The sequence below is a fragment of the Danio rerio genome, chromosome 11, assembly GCF_052040795.2.
Source record: "Danio rerio strain M-AB ecotype USA chromosome 11, GRCz13ab, whole genome shotgun sequence".
Lineage (NCBI taxonomy): Eukaryota > Metazoa > Chordata > Actinopteri > Cypriniformes > Danionidae > Danio > Danio rerio.
Window position 1 is genome coordinate 10846276 of NC_141031.1, and position 20719 is coordinate 10866994.

Here is a 20719-nt window from a genome sequence, read left to right on the forward strand (position 1 = left end):
TAGATCAAACTAAGAACAAGTCAGCAACAGTAAGTATGGAAAAAAAACAATCAGTTTATTAACTATAGGTTGCATAAATGTGAACTATTACATAAGAATATATAAAAAGAATTCAAGAATAAATATTAAGACCCTGAAAAATATCTTAATTGAATAAACAAAAATACATTTTTAAAGTGAAAAAGGCTAATTAAAGGTCACTTTAGTTATTTATTTTTTACCATCAGCAAATAGTAGAAACTGCTGAGAGCAGGAACATAGGAAAAAATATTGTTAATTGAACAACTGCTAAAGGTTTAGTGTCCAAAATTTCGATTTTACACAGCTTTTTGATGAATTTTTGATCCAGTTGAGCTGAAAAATATATTTTACACTGGGCAGCAGAAATAAGTTATTAAGTTAATAAAAATGTGCAGTATGGTTAGTACAAACATTTACATGATCAGAGCTATTTCATCCGTGTTTGTATCATAAGAAGATTATGGCTGTATAAATGTTCCCAAACATTATTCATTTATAATAATATATATTGCACATATTATATTTAACATAAAAAATACTTGCAGAGGCTAGATTGAAACACACCTTTTCTCCACAGCACTTGAAGTAATGGGACTTTTAAGAATAATTTTATTTATCAAAATTCATTATATTTGCATATTTGCACAGGTTCCACCCTACTGCCCACATGGGAAAAGTACGACAATGTAAATAAAGAGAACTGCAAACTTGTATGCAAAGCTAACACTGTTTATCAGAGCACTTTATCTTTCTGGGCTTTTTAAATAAGAGCTAAACATGGGAATGTCTCTAATTAAATTTTCCTTCTGCCCCAAAAGTAATACCATTCTTTCTTTTAAACTGTAATGGCCCTCAGCAACAGAATGATTTCTTATTCTAATTTCACAGACAATGAAAACAACAAAAACTGTTTAGCATTTTACATGACACTGTTCCTTTCAGAGTGTTCAAGTCAAAAAAATGAAATAAAGAAAAATTTCACTCCTACTATCCATGTGCACCACTGACAGATCAAATCTGCTCCCTCTCTAGTCTTGGTGCTGCTGAGAGATTGAGAAAGTCTGCATACAAAATAATGTAGAAACGCAGCTAAAGAAAGCAGAATCCGGGACATGTTCAGCGATTTAGAAATCTTGGCTGAATGCAATATTTAAGTCCCAAATAGAGGACATGTCCGGGAAAAAGATAATGTATTGTCACCCTAAATAATGAGCTGGAACAGTCTATTTAGTAAAAGGCTTTTCTTTTTTCTGCATGTCCTCGCGCTCCTCTCAAAGCTAAAGTCAGAGCAGGTGTTCAGCGCGTCTCTGTAGGTCTGCTGCAGCAGCAGAGCCCGCGAGTCTGTGGCGGAGACTTTTCTCAGACTATTGAACACTGAACAATAGTGTGTGTAATTCTTTTACATGTTGACTTATTCTTTTAAATTGTTATTGTGTCAGAACTTGCTGAAGTGTTGGGTGAGTCTACAGAAAATTTCCCCTTGAGGGACAATAAAGTATACAAACAAACAAACATACAAACAAACAAACAAACTCAAGCACACAGAACAGAACCGGGTCTTATGTGTGGGAAGCGCTGGTGATGAATTAGGTATCACACTGGATGCACCACGATATGCCATGACGAAATTGAGGCTCGCATGATGTGTGCTACGTCGCCATTCGGTGCCTTATGTTGCTTAGCAGCCTTATGCAAAACAATGTAAAGATCGCTTGACGTGAAGTAAATAAACCAGTAACGTTAAAGAAGTGCCGTTGTTGATAGCGTCAGCGTGTGCTACCGTCACAATAGATTTCTATCGTAATACACCATAACTTAGTGTGAAGAGCATGTTAACTCTTAGAGACTTTGCTAGCAAGCAGTGTTGTGACCACGTGGGCTTTGCACGCTCGCTCTGGACGCTGCTGGATAGAATAGCTGTAACGGAGGTAAGAGAGTATCGGACTGCTTATATCAGAGATTTTTAACGCAGTCCGATGTAGTTTTTTGGACTGATATCGAACAAATTTCCGATATCAATATCGGATCGGGACATCCCTAAGTGCTATCAAACACCTTGCAATAACAAGACACATATCAATCATTTTAGTTTTGTAACCTGGTAATGACAAACTTACAGGAAACCCACCCTCCCTGTTATTAGGTATTAGTTCAATATGTTCACCATAAGAGTCAGCCTACCCAGACTAGTTTGTTTTAATTGTTTTGTTCATGTTTTCCCCCTCGGGGTAGGTGTTTGGCCTTTTATTTTATTTTATTAGAAACAGAAACCCATTTTCTCTGCACTTTAGTCCTCGCTCCTTTTCCCCACCATCAACCGTGACATTAGAAGAGTCAAAAAACTTACATACAGCACCCTTAAATCTATGAAAATATAGTAAAGGCATTTATACCGTTAAAATTAATTCAATTTCATATGTATGCTGTTCATTTAAATGTTAAGCATAAAAAAATTATAATAAAGAATAATGCTATAATAAAAATAAAAAATAATGCTATAAAAATAAAATTGGGTTTTCTTAAAAATGTCAAGCTGCACATCTGTTTTCAACATTAATAATAAAAGTAATAATAATAATAATAATAATATACTACTAATACTACTACTACTATTATCAATAATAATACAAATAAAAATAAAAATAAAAATAATAATAATAATAATAATAATTATAATAATAATAATAATAATGTGCACCTACAGTAATAAAATGCTTTACATTAAAATTAGGTGTGTTTCCAATAAGTTGTTTTGAGTGGCAGATTGTGGTATGGTTACCCTAGTAACCTGATAAACAATGAGTGGCAGATTGCATAAATATATACATTAGATGTCGCCTACCCTGTTGTTGTCTATTGGAAGGAATGCGTCAATAGAGCCGCCATTTTGGAACAGGGTAGCGCTCCTTTGAAATGAATGCGGGACCAAGGTACAGTGGAGGACTGTGGCCATCCAAAGCCAAAGATATACACATATATCTATGATCGGGAGTTTTCCTGGATGTTAGTATGCAAATAATTTTTTCAATTACGAAAATTATCATTTTACATCACTTTTCTACATTGATGGATCAGTGATCACATTGGCATTCCTGACAAAAAGTTTGTGTGTTCGGAAATGTACTATCTACCCTCCCTGTTAAATTTGATCTAATCCGTGTCCTGAAACACACCTCCTCTCCTGCTTTCACTTCTCATACTGACGGAGGGAGTGATTCGTTTGTGAATGAATCTCCCTTATGAACGACTCGTTCACTAGCCAACAATAATACAAGTTTCTGGCACCGCAGCATGTTGTTGTCATATTTCTTTTGCATTGTTTGCTGATGTTATTCAACAAAACTAGCATAAGCTGAGTATTTAGTGCGAGTTGGAGCTACTTTGCCTTATGGTGAATGCAGTAAGTGATTGATTATCATCAATAACGTTACCTGTTCAGCACAAAAGTTCATAACATACAAAAACTTAAAAACTTAATCTTACTTCTGAAATGTTTTGCCTTTGTGCTTTGTTTTCTTTGTTTGCTCGTTACTACACCCGTAGACAGCGCTAAAGTCCCGCATCTTCACGTAATAATACTGTCTTGACTAGTGTGGTTGAATGACATTTGTCCTGGGAGCACTGTACCAATGTGGCGGCGCTGTTGACGAATGCTCAGGGTCCCTATGCGATATCTACTGTATATATCTATGGGCAGATTGTGGTATGGTTACCCTAGTAACCTGATAAAAAATTAGTGGCAGATTGTGGTATGGTTACCTTAGTAACCTGATTAACAATGAGTGGCTGATTGGGGTATAATTACACCAGTAACCAAATAAACAATGACACCATCAGCAAAAACAGCTGAATAGTTACAGTACGTCGACTTATTGTTCACTACATCACAATTCATCCTGCAAATGTGTTTCCATTTTCCATTATTCACATTTTGAGAACAAGAAAAAAAAAACACCTCAAGCTAATTTAACCTTTTTTTGTGATATAAGGCTTTTTTCCCTTTTTTTTCTCACTTGTTTCTGATGCGCTACTTTAAAATGTGCATTACTAATGGTGTCCTTCTCACCTTTAATGAGTGCTTGAAACTGTAGGAAGGGGATTTTTCATGGCCATCAGTCATCTCCTCACGTTTCTTGCAGAACAATATCATTTTGTGGTAGAGGAAGAGATGTCTCTGCATGGGTTTGAAGCGTGCCAAGTCCTTCACCTTACTATGGCCTTTCTTATGGTCTGTCCAGACGTTAAACGACCCCTGCATAAGCAGTTTCCCCAGATCATTCAAACTGCCCTGAAAAACACAAAATCCAACACAAGACTTAATACAATATTATATTATATTTTGCTGCTTGTTCAAATTATTTTCACTCCTGAACAAAATCTTAAGACCGGGTGAAACATTTAAAGTATTCACATTTTGCACTGGTGTACCGTAATCACGTTGTAAGTACTGCTTTGAAATGCCAAATGAAGACACAGATGCAACATGTACAAAAAACGGAGAGTAGGTAATTAAATGAAAATTGCATTTAAACTCAAACAGGCTCGAATCAGCTGATCAAAAGTATAGGACCAGAGCCTTAAAAAGTTTAATTCTGTGCAAAACTGGCTTTGTTGTAGTTTTCCTTCGGTCTGTAACACTCTCAAGATCTTTAGATGGCTAAGGCAAAAAGGCTTTCTCTTTTAGAACGTGGCAGGATTGTTAAACTGCACAAGCAAGGGCTCTCACAGCAAATCATTGCTGCCGAAGTTGGACGCAGTAAGACAGTCATTTAAAAATTTTTAAAAGATCCTGAGCGTTATTGGACAAAAAAGACAAGTGGTAGAGTCCAAAAAAATTAATCTGCTCTGAGCTTAATTTTCTGCTCTGAGAAAATTAATTCTCTGAGGAGAATTTAGCTTTCACCATCCAAATAAATAAAGTTATTCAACATGTGCGTCCGATAGCTCCGCCCCTTCCGCTACATAAGCAAACCTGCTGTCGCTGAGTGCGTGAAGTGTCCATTATTACACACTTCATTGTAGCGGAGTTTTCAGTGTGAACGCATTACTTACACTATTTATACTACAAAATGGCATAGAATAGTGCATAAATATGCGATTTAGGACGCAGCTAAGGTCTCCCTTTCTTACATACGTTGACAATTTATAATTTTTTAGAGTAGAAGGATATTTAATCTCATATAATCACAAAAGAACCCCCACCCCTTTCTTAAATTTAATTTCATTTTTTTATCATTCCTCTTTATCTCACTGTAACCTTGTAATGCATTTCACAATGGCTGTGCTTGTAATAAAGGTATACAGAACCTTCCTTTCATTACACACTGAATAGTTCACTATTTATATGTCTCGAATATCTTTTTGCATTTAATTTTTTTTCCTTTCATTTATTTATTTGTGCGTCATTACTGTATTGAAGTTGTGTATGCACCCTATATGTACACTTGCTGTGCATTTGTGTGACCCTTGATGACTTTAATGTTTTCAGACTATTAGCTATGTATATCTTCTGTTAAAGCCACAAAAGGGAAAGTAGTGTCAGGGATATTTGTTTGTATATTTTGTTTTGTTGTTGTTGACTGTTTGTTTTTACTGTTTTGTGCAAATGTATAAAAAAATCCTTAAAAAGGTATTTAAAAAATACTGCTAATTTCACAGATACTATTACAGTGTCGTATGATAAAATTAAGGACGAGGCCTGTCACAGTACCTATTTTTTGTTGTACAACATATAGCACTAAAACACATTGTGATAAACAATATTATTGTCATTTTAAGACCATTTTATAATGCCAGATGTACAATATAATATCATCACAATACAAGTACACTCCCCTAAGAACACATACTATTTCATTCTTCAGAATATTTAATGTACTTAAAGTCATTTTAACAATTAAAAAATGAGGCATTGGAATCAGAATGTGGAAATGAACATCATAAACAAGCCAATAATAATAAATGCAAAATCAAGAGTAATAGAGGCTGTGCTATCTGATACCAGATCTGTTTTTAGTTGTCAGATACCCACATAAAAAATATACTATATTAATTTATTTTTGCTGACACTGACACCTCCAATAGAGATAGAGATGTTGCACAGTCAGCAAAAATGTTGCTAGAATATATATAGTATTTATTTTTTTTTTTTAAATGTATGGGCGATATATATTGCGTCACCAAAAATGATTGAGATCCATATGTTGTGCAATAAGTGGATATATTGATTATTGTGACCAGCCTAATATGGACTTTGGCATAATAAAAGCTCTGCTGCTATTATGCCACATCAAGCTTAGCTCTCATCTAAGTATTTTTTATTCTTCTTTCATTGAGTCACTTTTGACTTTGCCATAATATGCTGGTATGGTCATATGAGTGTGACAAGCAAAAATAGACTTGCAACAGATTATTGGCACTATAACCTTAAGAGTATTGGGTATGGGTATGAGGTAAGAGTCAATTTTAGCTGATGAAAACCATCCACTTCATCCAGAACTTTGACTAGCTATAGGCCAAATAAATAATTGTGTTCATATGTTTCAGCTTTAAGCTTGTACAGTATTTCATTTATGAACACTATACTCCTGCTGTTTAAATATGTTTAGGTTGACAACTCATTTTGTTTACCTTTTATTTTAATATTATTTTAGTGAAAACTTTTATGTTTAGGAGTGTGTTGTATTGTATCTGCTATTGCTGTCAGTCAAATTACCCCTTGGAGACAATAAAGAAATTCCAACCGAAGCCAATACAATCATCAGCAATGCTTTAGCGCTCCAGTTTCACTTTTACAGCTATCAGCTTTATTGTGCTTTATACTACTATGACAATAAGTTTTCAATACTTTAGGAATTCCATAGGATGTAATGAAGATGACAACTCCCATGATTCCACACTCAGTCAAGGCGTAATCAAACTGTGCCTTTGTTTGTTGTGAATATGAGCCAACTGGTGGCGAAAATGACATACTGTGCCTTTATTTCATGTATAATCTCACGTGCAGATACCTCAAAACCAGTGATGGCGATCTGATGCATGGAGTCGTTGACCGATTTGATGATGTCCAGCACTGTGGCCTGAGCTTCCTCCAGCTCAGCGGTGCCTTCTGGGTTCTTACTGCATTTCAGCATCTCCTGTGAAGTGAGCAGAAGAGTGTGAAAAAAAAGAGCTTTGTAGGAATAAAACTAAACATAAAAACAGCGATCATGGGCTGATAATGAACTGATAATATGGTGCTGGGAAGGAAAATGATTTTACTTCATAATAGTATTAAATACAGTCTCATTTTATATTAGTGTCAGCTTTAACTCACCTTTAACATAAGCTGGTATTTGGTGATTCTCTGCACAGGCTTTAGCAGATACGCGTCTAATGAAAGCTTGTGGTCCAACCTTTTCTGACACTCCTGCAACAAAGAATATAAGCAAAAAACGTCTTTCATTCATTCATTTTCTTGTCGGCTTAGTCCCTTTATTAATCCGGGGTCGCCACAGCGGAATGAACCGAAAACTTATCCAGCAAGTTTTTTACGCAGAGGATGCCCTTCCAGCCGCAACGCATCTCTGGGAAACATCCTCACACACATTCACACACACACTCATACACTATGGACAATTTAGCCTACCCAATTCACCTGTACATTCACAGTGACCTTCTTGCTGTGAGGTGACAGCACTACCTACTGTTCCACTGCCTCACCCAAACGTCTTTCAAAAAGGTACAATTTCAGTAGTGATGTTTGTAGCGTGCTCTTGCTCTTGCGTATTAAAACAAAAATATTTAAATTGTGTGGCTCACTATTTCTTGAACCATTTAACAATTTACATTAAAACAATTAACATTTTTTAAGCAATTTTTAAGCAATTATTTGATTTCACATAAAAAAAACAAATAAATAAATAATAATAATAATAATAAACCATTTGGCTTAAAGGGGTGGTAAAGAATGTAATTTTAAGGCTTGGTTGTGTTAATAAGATGCAAAGCAATGTGTGCTCATGTTTCACTTAAAGGAAATCCCGTTATTTTTTCATAAATCTCAGGTTGATTAAACACAGCTAGTCAGCTAACATGAAAACGACTGTCATATTTCCTAGTTCCTCTGAAAGGCCCGCCCTCAAGTAACTCTGATAGGTCTTGTGTCATAATGTGCTGCGATTCGCAGATCGGCTCCAAGTCACGCCCGTACAATCACACGCGTTTTGTGCTGTGTAAACAGGCAGTCAATTTCATTCCCGCTCTCTAAAATAAAATCTGACAAGCGTCTGTAACGAGTGAAAATGGGGTGCGGCTCCTTTAAGAGAATTTGCCATTGTGTGTGTGTGTGTGTATCTATATTTGTGTGTGTGCTGTTTGTATGTGTGTGAACTGTCTGTAGATGCGTGTAACACGAGAAGCGCATGTGCACGGGACCAATGTTTATTTTAATTTTTCTCTGATGCTTAGATTAAGTCAGGGGTGGCCAAACTTTTTGGGCCGAGGACCAGATGCAAAAAAACAAACGTTGTCGCGGGCCAAATTTTACATACATCACACGCACATATATATATATATATATATATATATATATATATATATATATATATATATATATATATATAGTTGAAGTCAGAATTGTTAGCCCCCCTAAATTATTAGCCCCTGTTTATTTTTTCCCCAATTTCTGTTTAACGGAGAGAAGATTTTTTTTCCACACATTTCTAAACATATTAGTTTTAGTAACTCATTTCTAATAACTGATTTATTTTATCTTTGCCATAATGACAGTAAATAATATTTGACTAGATATTTTTAAGACACTTCTATACAGCTTAAAGTGACATTTAAAGGCTTAACTAGGTTAATCAAGTTAACTAGTCAAGTTAAGGTAATTAGGCAAGTTATTTTATAACAATGGTTTGTTCTGAAGACTTAAGGGGCTAATAATTTTGACCTTAAAATGGTTCATAAAAAAATTTTAAACCGCTTTTTATTCTAGCCAAAATAAAACAAAAGTCTTTGTCCAAAAGAAAAAAATATTATCAGACATACTGTAAAAATGTCCTTGCTCTGTTAAACATCATTTGGGAAATATTTAAAAAAGAAGAAATAAATCAAAGAGGGGCTAATGATTCAGATTTCAACTGTGTGTAGATAGATAGATAGATAGACAGACAGATAGACAGACAGACAGACAGACAGACAGACAGACAGACAGACAGACAGACAGACAGACAGACAGATAGATAGATAGATAGATAGATAGATAGATAGATAGATAGATAGATAGATAGATAGATAGATAGATAGATAGATAGATAGATCATAACAAGAACTGCTGCTTAATTGAATGCATGTAATAGCGACACCTGGTGGTTATTTATTGAATTACGTTCATTTTTGTATAGCGGGCCAGATTCTATTGATATTTATAAAAAGCCTCGCGGGCCGCCACAAAACTGATTGCGGGCCGCAGATGGCCCGCGGGCCGTAGTTTGGACACGCCTGGATTAAGTTATTTTCTGTAATATACAGTGACACCGGTGACAGAAGAATAAAGCACAAGATGTTGGATGTGACCTGTGTGAGCCTTGATTGATTTTTCTGCTGCTACATGAGTTAGGTAAGCTCCCCTGTATTTTTTTTTTACTCAATGCATTACACGACGTCCTTCACATATATTTGGAATATGCATGTATAAGTAATATGACTATTTCACATATCTTTTGCGAGTTCATTATCTGAGATGTAAAACGCAGGAAAAGTGCCTTATAGAAAGACACGCATGCGCTGGTGAAGAGTGAAGAGTCTGTGTGTGTGTGTGTGTGTGTGTGTGTGTGTGTGTGTGTGTGTGTGTGTGTACAGTGGTTTGACTGATAAATATGAATTTGTAGCTAAATCATTAGCGGTGACTAACATAATTTCCCGTTGTTTACATCCTTGCTACAACATAACGTTAAGGCGAGACACTGTACATGTCATGATCAATTTTAACAAATAAAACACTTACAGGTTGTGGCTCAGAGTTCACAGCTTCTGCTTGTTGGAGCTGCTCCTTGAGGAGATTTTAACCCAGTCCAGCACTGAACAAGGAGAGATTCTGAAGCTGTGTTTTGTCAAATGATGCTTGCTATGTATTTTATAATTCTCTGGATCATAAATAATATTAAACATTAAGTACTTTGGTCTTTGTGCCGTGTCCTTTGGAAGCCCAAATACAGAAAACAGAAGAAGCTCTGTGGAAATAGCAGCGTTTGGACAGCATTCTAGCTCCCTCTAACATTACAGCACCTCTGGCCACGCCCCTTAGCTGCGCAGTGTGTGTGCGCGGTAAAAGTAATTTTGTGATCTCACAGGCCCGGAAGTACTTTTTTGTAGTCCCTAAAATTCGATCGCTGTAGGCTTTGCGAAGCTAACTGAGAGCTGAAATCTACCCGCATTTGGCAGATTGGAGGGTGTCTATGTAAAGCCCTGCATATACATATATATACATATATATATATATATATATATATATATATATATACACACACACACACACACACACACACACACACACACACACACACACACACACACACACACACACACACACACACACACACACACACACACACACACACACACACACACACACACACACACACACACACACACACACACACACGTTTCAAGTAAAAGCTGTTAATTTCAATTTTCTGTTGAAGAATGTTGTAACAATATTAATAAATACATTTAAAAATTATTAATAATATAATAATAATAATAATAATAATAATAATAACAACAACAATAATAATCTATCTTAAACAACTAACATAGTATTATAATCATTATACAATATTATAATAATTTTTAAAGATCATGTGACACTGAAAACTGCAGAAATTATGCACAAAATTGAGCTTTGCCATTATATCTACAATATTTAACATTTTTACTGTATTTCAATCATACAATTGAATCATCAATTTTAAGAAATTTTTTTCGTTCAAAAATATGACCAAATCTTACTAAACTCAAACCTCTTTAATAGTATACTGTACACATTGGCCTTACCTGAAAGAACATACTGTCCCCGCATTGCCGCCACAAAGCTTCAGAGCGTGGCTTATTCTGACAATATTTCTCATAAATCTGCAACTCTTCTTTCTGTAAGACAGCAGATCGAGACAAGTATTAGGATCTCATTTCTCATGCTTTCATTTTTCCTGTTTCCCAAACTACATCTCTGCCAACGCTGGCATTTAAGCAGAATTTTCCAGCTCTTTATATCCTATTTCACATACTTTTAGTTGTACTGTATGTCAAACCTCAACTCACCCGCTTCAAAAAACATGTTCCCACCAACTCCGGCTTTTCGGCAGAATTTTCCAGCTCTTTGAGAAATATCCTGTCAAAACATCATTTAAAAAATGAGAGACTAAATAAACAAGCCAAAGAAAAGAGAGGTCAACAGGCAGAGAGAGTCCACAAGGTTTGGAAATGAGTAATGCCTAGCCCAAGAATGTGTAGAAGATATTTGAAAGTGTCCAATGATGTGAATTCTCTCTCTCATATTTTCCAAATGCATTAGAAAATATTTTCCAAATGCTCTAATAGAAAAAAACAGACTGCTGTCGAGTCTTTTTTGTTTGTTTGTTTACCATTTACTTGTAAAGCAGTACCATTCTCTTAAAGTTCTGCTGTTTAAATTGCATTATATTACAATACAGGTCTTCTCCTTTAGTTTTAAATAATTAATTTGATCTATTATATGTATATATTGTATTTATATTACATTTAAAACTTAACTGAGATAAGTTAAAATGTGAAATACAACTGGTTAACAATAATGATTATACTATGGATAATATAACTATATGAAGGTTTGATTCTAATATACAGTTAAAGTCAGAATTATTTGCCCTCCTTTAAATGTTTTTCTTTTTTTAAATATTTCCCAAATAATGTTTAACAGTGCAAAAAAAATTTCACACCATGTCTGATAATATTTTTCTTTTTGGAGAAAGTCTTACTTGTTTTATTATGGCTAGAATAAAAGCAGTTTATCCAATAATTTTCCTAATTACCCTAAGGGCATAAACATGTCAAAGTCTTGAAATACAACATCTGAACAATGTCATTAGGTGTGGTAACTGTACTGTAGTAAAAGTGGAACAACTGACTCCGGTTCATTGCATTGTTACAAAATAATGCACACTCGAGGTGTAACACATGCACCACTGGCACACCTCAGTTTTGCACCATTTCCTAAAAGTTCAATGGTCGGTCATCAATTATATATTAAATACTTTATTCATATTTGCTCATTTATTATTATTATTATTATTATTATTATTATTATTATTATTATTATTATTATATAAAGACCTTTATACAGGTTAAATATTTGTATATTACCTGCATATTTATATATTACATTACTGTAAAATATTATACAAAAATTAGCAGTCTTCCATATTTTGTAACAGATGTTTTTATGCTTGTCATGCTTTTAAATTGCATTATGGGACCTTTATCTTTTCTCCCACAACTTTTGATGTTGAAAAGTTTGAAAAAAGTTTTATTAACATTTTGAATAGCTAGAGATATATTGTCTGTATAAGTGTTTTAAATTATGATACAAAAACTTTTTTTTCTATTTTGTGTATTTATTAGTGCTGATAAAATGAATCATGATTAATTGCATGCAAAATAAAAGTTTTTTGACATAAAGGGTTCTATTTTGACAATCCATGCACAAAGTGCAAAGCGCAAGGCGCAAACGCATTAGGGGTGTGTCAGAATCCACTTTTGCTAATATAAAGACGGTAAAATCGGAGTTGAGCTTACTTTCTTTATAATTTTAATTTTACTTTCACTTTTACTCTTGTGGAAATGGGAAACTTCTTGTATGCACATCTATTAGCCTATAGATAATTATTTTTGTTTGTTAAGGGCAAAGATATGTTTTAAAACTATGTCTAAATTCAGTTCTAGTTTCCAGCAAACGAATAAATGAACAATAATAATAAAGTGTGGCCAAAAAACTGAGTTATTTTAAAATACACATGCTGTGCCCCATATGGTCTAAAACCTGACAGGTGGGCAAATCTAAGCTTGTTTTTTATAAAACAAATATAAACATGCATAAAATAAATAATACTTTTAATAATAATAACATTATACAAAAGCAAATTGAGATAAAGATAAAGAAGAGATAAAGAAGGCATGAAAGTATGGTGTTTATATTTAAGCTAGAAAATAATTTGTTTTGTAAAATTTTAATCCTTTATATTTATATCCTATATATATATATATCCATAATATTTTAATTATTTTTTATATGTAAAGATATTTGCATATTGTTGTACATCCTGTTTGTATTAAGAAATGTGCAACGGAGGCGCACAACTAACGCGCTCTGCGCTGGACTTTAGACCAGCTTTGTTCTGTTCTATAGAAGTCTATTAAAGTTTCTCAAAATAGCAACGTGCAAGCAATGCGCCTCAACACCCCTCCTTTTTTAGATCACAACGCCTATGGGCGCACATATGAGTGCAAATGCATTTGCTATTTAAACAGCGTGGCGCAAAACGACTCTTGCGCCAAGCTGAAACTAGCAAACAACAATTGCGTTGCGCCTTGCGCCACATTGTGCCGGGTGTATGATAGGGCCCAATGTGTGTGTGTGTGTGTGTGTGTATTGTGTAAATGTATTACTTATATATAAATACACTAACGCATGCATACTGTATATCTGAGAAAATGTAAATTTAAATGAAGGTATAAAACATATGCATATTCTACAAATTATATATAAATATCTATGTAACAAAATTATTTTGATTTTATGTATGTGTTTAGCACATATCACAAATACATAATACATATATAGAATACACACATATTATTTCAAAACAAACTATTATATATGGCAGCTTAAAGTCGACTCTTGTATGGAGAATGAAGTCATATGAATTGCGCAGGATTGATTTTTTCACAGACTTTAACAGGGTCTAAAAGTCTTCTGGGTTTCGTCTATTAAATCTAAGGTTTATTTTGTATTCTCTATTGAATTTGAATCAGGTGATTGGTTGGGCCATTCTACAGCTTGATTTTCCTTTTCAAAAGCATTTAGGAGTTTTCTTGGCTGTGTTTTGGATCATTTTCCAGATGTAATGTCCACCCTGGTTTCATCTTCATCATCCTGGTAATGCAGATGTTGGACTGAAGCAGCTGATTTACACTGATGAAGGGCAGAGGGTTGCTGAATATCTTCTGACAGATTTCAGCTGCTGTCTGGGCTTTCACTGCCTTTCTACACCTCCCTTTCTTCATGTGTTTAATTATGGTTTCCAGTGTTGTTTCATGTTATTACACAGAACTTAATTTGTAAGCTAATTAGATTTGTTTTCTTTACATATTGGATTCCTTTGGTTGTTACGAATATCTGGTAAAAATTTCAAGTCAACTGCACCTTTAGAATATGTTTTCTGAGAAAAAAATGGTGAAATGTTAAATACATATTTCGCCCACTGTATAAAATATACTGTTTAAACTATTAAAACATCAATAAAGGCCGTTCTGCTAAACTGGGGCACTGAGTTTTCAACATCAAAAGTTGACAGAGCAGAAATCAAGGTCCCACATGCAATTTTTAACTGCAAATAGTTAATTAACAGATGTTTACTGTGTATATGTAAGGTCTGATCTGATGTTAACATTTGTTGACATTTTTCTGCAAATAAAACATAGAAACACTAATATTCTTATTTGAAGATGACGACAGATTATCAGCAATTCATCAAATCAAATACAAATTAGTATTTAACTCAAAACACATGCCTGTTAATAACTTCAGAGAATAGATTTCTCATTTTCCGAAGGCTTCATTTTCTCTATATGGAAAAGAGTAGCATTTACATTCTCCTAAAGTTTACCTTTTGTATGGCATAATAATAAAAAATAAATTAATTCAACACAATAATAGATGGAAACCCACATAAGAGTGAAGGGCTGATGGCAGAATTATATGCCTATTCTTTTTTATTCACCAAATACATACATTTTTATGAGGAAATCTTTCATTTCCATCAGTTCAAATCAAAACAAACTGTCTAATATCAACAAATACATAAGCCATCGACAATGCCCTGGCTTCATAACTGAAATGATGACATGCTCGTGTTTCAATGTCTGCAATAAGGTCAAATCCAAGGCTACAGCGGGTACTGATAGACAATGGCGCTATGTTGTTTATCCGCACCTGATTGACGTGCTAGAAACAGGTGCTGAGAAACGACGCACAACAAAAGCTCTGGGGGATGTTATTGTCAAAATCCCATGTAACTCGATGCCACATTGGAAACAATGAACTCTAGAGTAATAACCACTAGCATGAGGCCAGCTGAACAACGGGACTGCCAAACCATATGGATTATTAGCCACACTGACCTTACAAACTATTATCACCACCCACAACAAACCAGACACACCATTGTTCCTCTTTATCATTATAGGCTTACCTAAAAAAAATGGTTCACTTCCTTATATAGTGTTGTGGGTGTTTCCAGTTTACACTACAGGGAAATATCAGAGTACTATTTTAAAAAAAAAGAAAAAAAAACTAGCCCAACCAGTTGTCCCAAATGCCATGTCAGGAATGTGGGAACGACTATGGGGGAGGGGCTGGTTTATACTGGAAAAAAGGGTGCTGTCTTTTCTGGAAAATCTAGCTCATGCTGTTAGCTGGGTTTCGGGATACTAGTTGGTTTCTGGCTGGCAGATCATCAGGGGTGAGTAACAAACCAGCATTGGTGTAATTTACTATAATTATGACTCACATATTATATGATCTCTTTTTTGGGTCTCTGTTTAGTTTTGTTATATGAAAATAAAAGGAAATTATGCTAAAATATGATTATGAAAATGAAGTGCAGTTTTTGGTCACCTTTCACTTTCAGCACACAGCATAATGAAACAGAGAACAGAGAAGCAGTAACATCCTCATCAAGTTCTCTTGTTATTGTTCTTGTATGTAAATTATAATATAATATAATATAATATAATATAATATAATATAATATAATATAATATAATATAATATAATAATATAATATAATATAATATAATATAATATAATATAAAAGAAGACTTTAAGTTTTCTTTAAAACATTTAAAAGATATAGTTGAAGTCAGAATTATAAGCCCCCATTTTATTTATTTATTTTTTTCAAATATTTCGCAAATGATGTTTAACAGAGCAGGGGAATTTTAACAGTACGTTTGATAATATTTTTTTATTCTGGAAAACTTATTTGTTTTATTTCGGCTAAAATAAAAGCAGATTTAAATTTTTAAAAGCTATTTTAAGGTCAAAATTATTAGCCCCTTTAAGCTATATATATATATATATATATATATATATATATATATATATATATATATATATATATATATATATAGTCTACAGAACTACTCTTCGTTAAACAGAAATTGGTAACGGTAGATTTGTGAGAGGTGTACTCATATATATATATATATATATATATATATATATATATATATATATATATATATATATATAACTATATATATAAAACATCATTTGGTCATATATACATATATATATATACATATATATATATATATATATATATATATATATATATATATATATATATATATATATATATATATATATATATATATATATATATATGTATAAAAATAGTTAAATATATAAATATAAATATTTTGTGAATATTTATTCAAATTTATACACCTAATAATTTTAATTAACCTATTAAAACCTAATAAACTTTTTAGGAAAATTAATTAATTGACAAAAACTGTAATAAATTGATGTTAATAAAGCCTACAGCATCCTAAGCATGAGCGAATATACTATACTCTTCTGCATAGCTGTAATCTCAAAAGCTTAATTTAAACTGGCTACATTTCCGAAATAAAGGAAGAATAAACTCTAACAAGTCATTCTCTTTACATGAAACACTTCAGATTAAGCAATGACTAATTCTGAGCAGATGGAAACCTACTGTAACAGCATGCCTTTTAGGTGGAAATGACAGTACTGGTGCCAAAAACAGTTTCCTTACTTCTGGTGGAATTGGTAAATTTCTGGCAGATTTCCAAAGAGAACTTCCTTCTTGTTTTCCAGGGATGGTGGGATCAGATAGATGAGTTCTGGGTCATCGAGTGCCGCGGCATAGCCCTGCAGAAAGCACACCAAAACAAACACAGCCAAAACCATAAAAACATTCTTGCCTTTACAGCTGATGTATGTTTTGAGATTTACATTGTTTTGAACACTGTTTGATCTGTTTACTAGAAAAGGGTGACAATGATTTAATTAAAACAACCTAAAATTGTATATAATTAATAAAGCATCTTTAGTAATTGATGTATTAAATGTGAATGAAAGTCAGCATGAAAGCTTGAATCACTATGTACATAAATAATATGAATGACACCCTTTAAAATGTGTATCTTCAGCTGTGGTTAACTTACCTACAATAAACTTTATTTACTTGACAAGTACATTTCCTGATCTGTATTTTTAAGCAAATACTACACTTCAAACATTTAGTTTGACTACTCTAATTTACTTGTTTTTATATCATAGTGGGGACTTAAACATGAATCCACACAGACTTGTGGGAACTTGTGTCACTATGACCTAAATTAAGGAGCCCTTGGGTAAACATATTTGTAAATCGCACATGATTAAATATATTTAAAAAAATGTTAAAATAAAAATACAGATTGTTTCTTGTTAGGTTTGGGTTTAAGAGTAGCAGTTAGAACAATATACAATATTCATTCATTTTCCTTTTGGCTTAGTCCCTTTATTAATCTGGGGGTCACCACAGCAGCATGAACCGCCAACTTATCCAGCATGTTTTACGCAGTGGATCCCCTTCCAGATGCAACCCATCACTGGGAAACACCCATACACTTCCAGTCACACACATACACTACGGACAATTTAACTTACCCAATTCACCTATAGCGCTTGTCTTTGGACTTGTGGGGGAAACCGGAGCACCTGGAGGAAACCCACACGAACACGGGGAGAACATGCAAACTCCACACAGAAATGGCAACTGACTCAGCCGAGGCTTAAACCAGCAACCTTCTTGCTGTGAGGTGAACATACTACCCACTGCGCCACCGTGACAAATTGTAGCATAAACATTATTACGTCTAATGTCCCTTCTGGGATATAAGAACAAGCATGCATGTGTGTACCAGTATTTTGTAATGTTGTGAAGACCAAATGTCCTCACATGTATAGCAATACTGGTAAATTTTGACCTTTTTGTCCTTATGAGGAAAATGGCTCATGAATGACACATAATGAAATATTCTGAACAAGTAAAAATGCAGATCCCTAACTGTGAGAATTGTGTTTTTGTTGTTGGAATAGGTGGATGAAATATAGTTTGTACTGTATAAAAATTGTCATATCTATATAGTACAAGTGTGTGTGAAGCCCTTTGTTTTGCAATTTAGCCATTTTCTGTTTGCTGTGTTCAGATTAATGTACCTCTATGATGCTCTGCAGCTCTTCCACATACAGCCTTTCCGTCTCAATTAGTTCATTCATAATGTGACTGTTAAGAGAGAGAAGAAAATGTCAGTATATTTTCATACAATGATTTCACAATGTGACCGAAAAAACAATGTCTTCAGTGTGAACATGACTCACAACACATGACTTAAGAAATGACCACAAAGGATGATAAAAAAAAAATCTAAAGCTAAATCTAAGCTAAAAGTCAGAGAACTGACATGACAAACAAAAGGGCAACTCAGTTTCCATATACAGTTGAAGTCAATATTATTTGTCCTCCTGTAATATTTTTCATTTTCAAATATTTCCCAAATGATGTTTAACAGAGGAAGAAATTTTTGACAGTATTTTATATAATATATTTTCTTCTCGAGAAAGTTTTATTTGTTTTATTTCAGCTAGAATAAAAGCAGTTTTGAATATTTTAAAACCATTTTAAGGTCAAAATTATTAGCCCCCTTAAGCATTTTTTTCGGATTGTCTACAGCAGTGGTTCCCAAAGTGGGGGTTGTGTGACAATGACAATTTTGATTTGTGATTTCAAAAAGTCAAATTAATTTAATTAAAGTACAAGAATTACCATATTTTAACTATAAATGATAAAAAAAAATAGCTTTCAATATTAAAAAAACAACAACATGCAAGTGAAAAGCCATCAGCCTTTAAATAATTTTTTCCGTTTTTACATTAGATTAACAACACAGCAATAGCGTCAGCTGCAGCAAATTGATTTTATAGCACCAGGTTCAAGTTCCTGACATCTTTATGGCAATCAAATACATTAAAAATAAATACAGGCCACAACTGAATATTAAGAACAATCTCTGATTGGCTGTCTACAAAACTAAACCAAAGATAGTCTCTTTAGCTGAAGTTAAATTTAAATTAAACAAATTCATTATTACGGTTGCCGTATATTATATCTCTCAGCCTGTTATATCCTTTAAGTCCGCCTTCGTGACAGCCGATTGGTCGGGAGACCAATCATCATTGGGCGACGTGGAGCTGTCATATAAAAGGGCGCCAGGAAGAGCGGGTGGAGGCGCTTTTCCTTTGATCCCGCTTTTGTGTTTTTTGCAGACACGGTTTTGTTATTCGTTGTTTTTGCATAACTTTCATTTGGATGAAATGATTTTGTATTATTTCTGCCCATTTTTGAGCTACTTTGTGATTTTTTGCACATCTTAATTTCGATTGTTTTGTTTGATACTTTCTGGCTCAGCTCTTACTCGATAAATAATTGAAATAATTCAAGTTCACACTTTTCCTCAGAGTAAGGTGGATAGGGAAGAGGTCGTACGACTTCCATTTTGCAGACACATAGTCAATCCATTGTTTAAAACACTAGGTAAGAAGTGAACGCCATCTGTGTATTTATTTTGTTTCATATAGTTCAGTAATCAGTATAGGAAAGATTATGGCGCTGAACACTTTTCTTTTTCATTTTATGCTTCTAGCGAGGTAAGGGGTTTGTTTATGAGTTAGATTTGTTTTGTTATATTTATTTCTTTGGCTTGGCTTTACTAGTGTCCCCTTACTCTTGAGTTGACCTAATTTTGTTTGATACTTTGTTTTAATTTGCTACTTTCTTATTATTATTGTAAATATTTCTTCTTTTTGTGTATTTATATATATATATATATATATATATATATATATATATATATATATATATATATATATATATATATATATATATATATATACTGTATATATATATATATATATATATATATATATATATATATATATATATATATATATATATATATATATATATATATATATATATACACATACATACAATTACTCTGATTTCACTTTTTTGTACATTAAATCTCTTTTGTTGGCAATTTTGTTGTTTGTGTCTTCTGCTTGCGCCCATCACCTGTGAAAGTACCACATCTTTTAAATGTTATTACTTTTACCCCAGACTAACATCAAAGAGGTTGTAACATTAATAAATTATATGGTTGTTAGACTGTTGCACTTTTTTGTGTTGTTAATATGCTCGAGTTTAAATAGGTCTATTGTTGTGTGCGCAACGATTGTATATTTATAACCACCTCAGAGGAATTTGGGGGTCGTGAATCAGTGGCATTGTCATTTTAGGGGTCGCGGGTTGAAGAGTTTGGA

The 20719-nt window shown here is 33.5% G+C and overlaps 1 protein-coding gene and 1 long non-coding RNA gene across 33 annotated transcripts in view; one reads left to right on the plus strand and one right to left on the minus strand.

The window, feature by feature from the left end:
* The window catches only part of mcf2l2 (MCF.2 cell line derived transforming sequence-like 2), a 194993-nt gene that overhangs the window by 55743 nt on the left and 118531 nt on the right, over nucleotides 1–20719 (minus strand). For 31 of the 32 annotated variants that reach the window (XM_087273338.1, XM_087273326.1, XM_087273322.1 and 28 more), the window contains exons 16-22: nucleotides 18557–18623; nucleotides 17106–17221; nucleotides 11326–11395; nucleotides 11062–11154; nucleotides 7337–7429; nucleotides 7032–7157; nucleotides 4088–4309 (exon numbers count right to left, since the gene is read on the minus strand). In XM_087273338.1, the coding sequence (XP_087129464.1) occupies nucleotides 4088–4309; nucleotides 7032–7157; nucleotides 7337–7429; nucleotides 11062–11154; nucleotides 11326–11395; nucleotides 17106–17221; nucleotides 18557–18623 (787 nt within the window). Of the gene's footprint in view, nucleotides 1–4087; nucleotides 4310–7031; nucleotides 7158–7336; nucleotides 7430–11061; nucleotides 11155–11325; nucleotides 11426–16993; nucleotides 17222–18556; nucleotides 18624–20719 lie in introns of those variants that run through there. The other variant, XR_015502379.1, reaches the window with a different exon arrangement.
* LOC108191587 (uncharacterized) lies at nucleotides 15721–17544 on the plus strand. Its single transcript, XR_015502421.1, has 2 exons — nucleotides 15721–15782; nucleotides 17168–17544. It is a non-coding gene; the product is annotated as an uncharacterized LOC108191587 (long non-coding RNA).